General features: G+C 37.1%; 1 protein-coding gene across 1 annotated transcript; it reads right to left on the reverse strand.

Moving 5' to 3' along the window:
• Positions 1-1449: 1449 nt before the first annotated feature.
• LOC132111579 (DNA-binding protein inhibitor ID-3-A-like) lies at positions 1450-3367 on the reverse strand. The gene is made up of 3 exons (XM_059519004.1): positions 2931-3367; positions 2740-2818; positions 1450-2138 (listed from the first exon to the last, which is right to left on the reverse strand). The coding sequence occupies exons 1-2, from the start codon at positions 3219-3221 to the stop codon at positions 2765-2767; spliced, it is 345 nt and encodes a 114-aa protein (XP_059374987.1). The 5' UTR covers positions 3222-3367; the 3' UTR covers positions 1450-2138; positions 2740-2764.
• Positions 3368-3620: the final 253 nt, after the last annotated feature.

Here is a 3620-nt window from a genome sequence, read left to right on the forward strand (position 1 = left end):
GCACTTTTGTTAATCAAATAGGCCTATCTTTTTCTGCAATAATCCAAAAGCCAATGGAAAACAGGTAGATGCTGGGTTAGTCTCAGCTAGAAGTCACGCCCACGGACTGTTGGCAAAACGTCTGATGCATTTGGGACACAAAATGGAAACACTTCAGAAGTGTCAAAGTCGTCATAGACATAATAAATACCTAGAAGACTTATTGCATTACTATACTATAGAATGTTTAATTTATCCCTTTATTAGATAACCTGAATATTTTACTAATTTTAAACATAAAAATATTGCAGAGAAGTTGCAACAAAGAAAATAGCTCAGTAAATAGTTTAGAGTCAAAAGATGAGCAACACAAATATAGGTTTCTCTAGCTGGGTATTATATTTTGAATTCAAATAGCTAGTTCAAAACTATTTTAACACGATCACGATGGCATACATTCAGACATGTGTAAATTATAATAAAGGTAAAATTTGGATCCGTTGTGGCAGTTTAACCCAAATATTGTGACATCCTCTGTGATTGGGGCACGTTGTCACAAAAGGAACTATTTTAAAGGGGAGTAACACGTGAAATTTAGGTTTTTTGAAGAAACAAATTTATTGTATGTATCTATACTGAAATTTACAAAATGGAGCCTATCCATAGAAATATTCGAAAACATATTTGAATGAAATACAAAGTGTAACAGCTAGCTAGCCATCCACATGTTGACCAACAATTAATTAACGTATATTAGCCACAAGATGGCGCCAGTTGACTATCTGCGGTACAGACGCAAACGTGTATGTGATTATTTCTTAGAACACTGGGTGTCGCTATATAACCTGTTCTGTTTGACGGTGTCCCGCAGAACACTTCACGTTACTCAACACCCAAATCTTAAACCTTAAGCGTGTGGAGGGTCAGCCTCTTCAGACTATAATCCCTCTTTCAGAGTCCAGATGAGATGAATACCAGTGCTTATCAAAGTTTGACCACAGGCCACTTTTGCACTGAACTCTAGTTCTGTGGGCAAAGGTCCCTTTTGATTGAATCTACAGACACTCAGAGGACAGATGTGCTATATTTAAATAAAGTGATTTAGACATTGCTGTTTAAGCCTGTAACAGATTGTATGCTAAACACAAAAAAATCCAAGATGACTGTATCTGGAAAGATTTTTGGCAGATGCACTACAATTTTACTTTTACGTATTTTACTTTTACCTTTCATAAACAATTTATCTTTGGATTTTATCAAATGTCTTGAAATTGACTGATATGAATAATATTTCATATCAATTAATATATTAACCATATAAACAGCTATAAGGGAACTGGAGTGAATCACTTTTTTCTTTTTTAATGGAAAATATATTATATTTTCAGTTGATTTTCATAAGACATACTTGATGATTTAAAGGTTTCAAAAAGTCATTTAGTTGTTTAAGAAAAGATACTGAACACCATATTTCTCACTTTCATGTATGGTTTATTTTCTTTTGTAGAAGAATAAGTAAAAAGCAAAAAACAAACAAAAAAAAAACACTTAAAGGAGTTTATGAAACTCATTGATCTGACAGTCTGTAGAAATAGACAATCCCCACAAACAAATACAATCCACTCTATATTATAGAGTTCGTATCCTAATCCACGTCTGTTTTCCCACTGCCCAAGGCCTTTCCCACCCTATAACACAAAAACTCCCCTCAAGCACAATATGTACATCATCCCAGTGATCAGTGAAGCTCACTGAGACCAAACTGCAGCCCTGTGAAATGTGAAAATGTTTTCAAGAAAAAAAAGAGGGGGGGGGGGGTATTCTCCAAGAATGGCTGGGAAGGAAGGGTGTGTGAAGAGATATTAGTCAGTCCAAATAGTCAGGAATGTAACCAGTACAAAATATACAATGCTTGATTGTTGCCACAAAAAAACAGGAATGATTAAGGAAAAAAAAAATTGGAGGGCTTTTCTTTTTTTATGATCTTCAAATCTCCTCGGCTTTGGTTTGTTCAAGTGTCCAGTGACCAAAGAATAGACAGCTTGAGAGGGGCGCAGATTGCTTTCCCACACTCTGAATAGAGCCTCACTCCTTCACCCGGCTCTCCCCTTCACTCTCTTTTCTTCCATAAGTGGAGGAGAAAAGTTTCTATCCCGCACCTGCAGCATAGATGAGAGGGAGAAAAGTTAACTCAGAACACACACACACACTTACACACACTCACTGTGGATTCAGGCAGACTGCAGACAGTCTGGCGCCAAAGTGAAAACTTTCATTTACTAGAGTTCATAGGGGAATCCAAGCTTGTTTGTTGATTGGCACGATGACCAAAAAGTTAGGACACTGGACAGAGTTTAATACGTAATCTTGTCCTATATAACATTGACAATAAACATGAGATATAACCCATGCATAATGACTAAACAATTAGTAATTGACGCTAACTGTGTACTTGCTCTTTGAAATAAAGGTTCCATTTAAAACAAAAAAATATTTTCTGATTTTTAAGTTCCACAAAGAATGTTTTATTCTTTTTTTTATTCTTTTTTTTTTTTTTTTTTTACATCTGATTTAAAGAACTCAGAACTAAAATGCTAGTCTGAAGAACCTATAACGAAACAAAGACCATGTTCTCCAAAGAATCATAATGTTGTTGTTGATGTTTCATTCTATGTTCTTCAGACCAGGAATGGAGTGTGTATTAATACCTAACAATATTTGACCAATCTACAAATAATAAAATAAAAAACATAAGTGTACCATTGAACGTTGCCATTCCTCTGTACTAATGGCACATAGCTTCATCCTCTTTGGAGAAATTAAGGGTCATCTCTGAGTTCTGCAGAGGGAAAAGACATGGAAAGTTTTAATTTCTTCAAAGGAACTTTGTAATGATTAATAAAAGGTATACATAATAATATTTAAGCGACACTAAATAATCTTGCGCTCACCTTCATTGACATGAACATGTCAGGCGTGTTTTGTGTGCCCGTCTCGTTTTCCAGTGCAATCTGTAAATCGAAGATGTAATCTATTACATGCTGAAGAATCTCCATTTGGCTCACGGATTTGTTCTGAGGGATGCTGGGCACCAGCTCTTTGAGTTTTGAGTAACAGTCATTCATATCGGACAGCTCCTCAATGGGACTCTTGCAGCGGCTGATGGCGAGACTCTGCTCGGAGATGCAGCACACTGCTTTATAACAGCTTCTGACAGAGCGAACGGGACTGATCGCCTTCATTCTGGATCTGACGTCTGACTTGCGAGTAGAATCCAACTGTACAGATGTCTGAAGAAGTCTGGAATCTGAGATGAACTAGCTCTCCAACTTGATATCCAATGTTTAACTCTCCTCGCGTCTCGTGCTCATTGAACGATGGAAGCAAGAGCAGGCAGGCGGCTGCTTTTCAAGTCTTGCTACGTGTAGCACCGCCCCCTCCAGAAATAAACAAACCCCCATGTGGTGCTCAGCCAATAGTAAAAGGCTGTTAATCATACAAGCCCCGCCCAAAGCAAATAGCTAACTCGTCATTGGAAGCGTAGAGTTGTCAGTCAGACAGAGTGATGGAATGAGGAAGAGCTGTCAGAATATTAGAGAGAGATGGGATTAATATAGGCTATATATAGGCTATATATATAT

Source organism: Carassius carassius, chromosome 31, assembly GCF_963082965.1.
Source record: "Carassius carassius chromosome 31, fCarCar2.1, whole genome shotgun sequence".
NCBI classification, from domain to species: Eukaryota; Metazoa; Chordata; class Actinopteri; order Cypriniformes; family Cyprinidae; genus Carassius; species Carassius carassius.

Excerpts from the sequence above, each read along its gene's own strand:
- LOC132111579 (XM_059519004.1), bottom strand. The coding sequence starts at position 3,221 with ATGAAGGCGATCAGTCCCGTTCGCTCTGTCAGAAGCTGTTATAAAGCA. Across the intron at positions 2,819-2,930 it reads ACATGTTCATGTCAATGAAG|AACTCAGAGATGACCCTTAA; the intron begins GTGAGCGCAAGA and ends TTCCCTCTGCAG.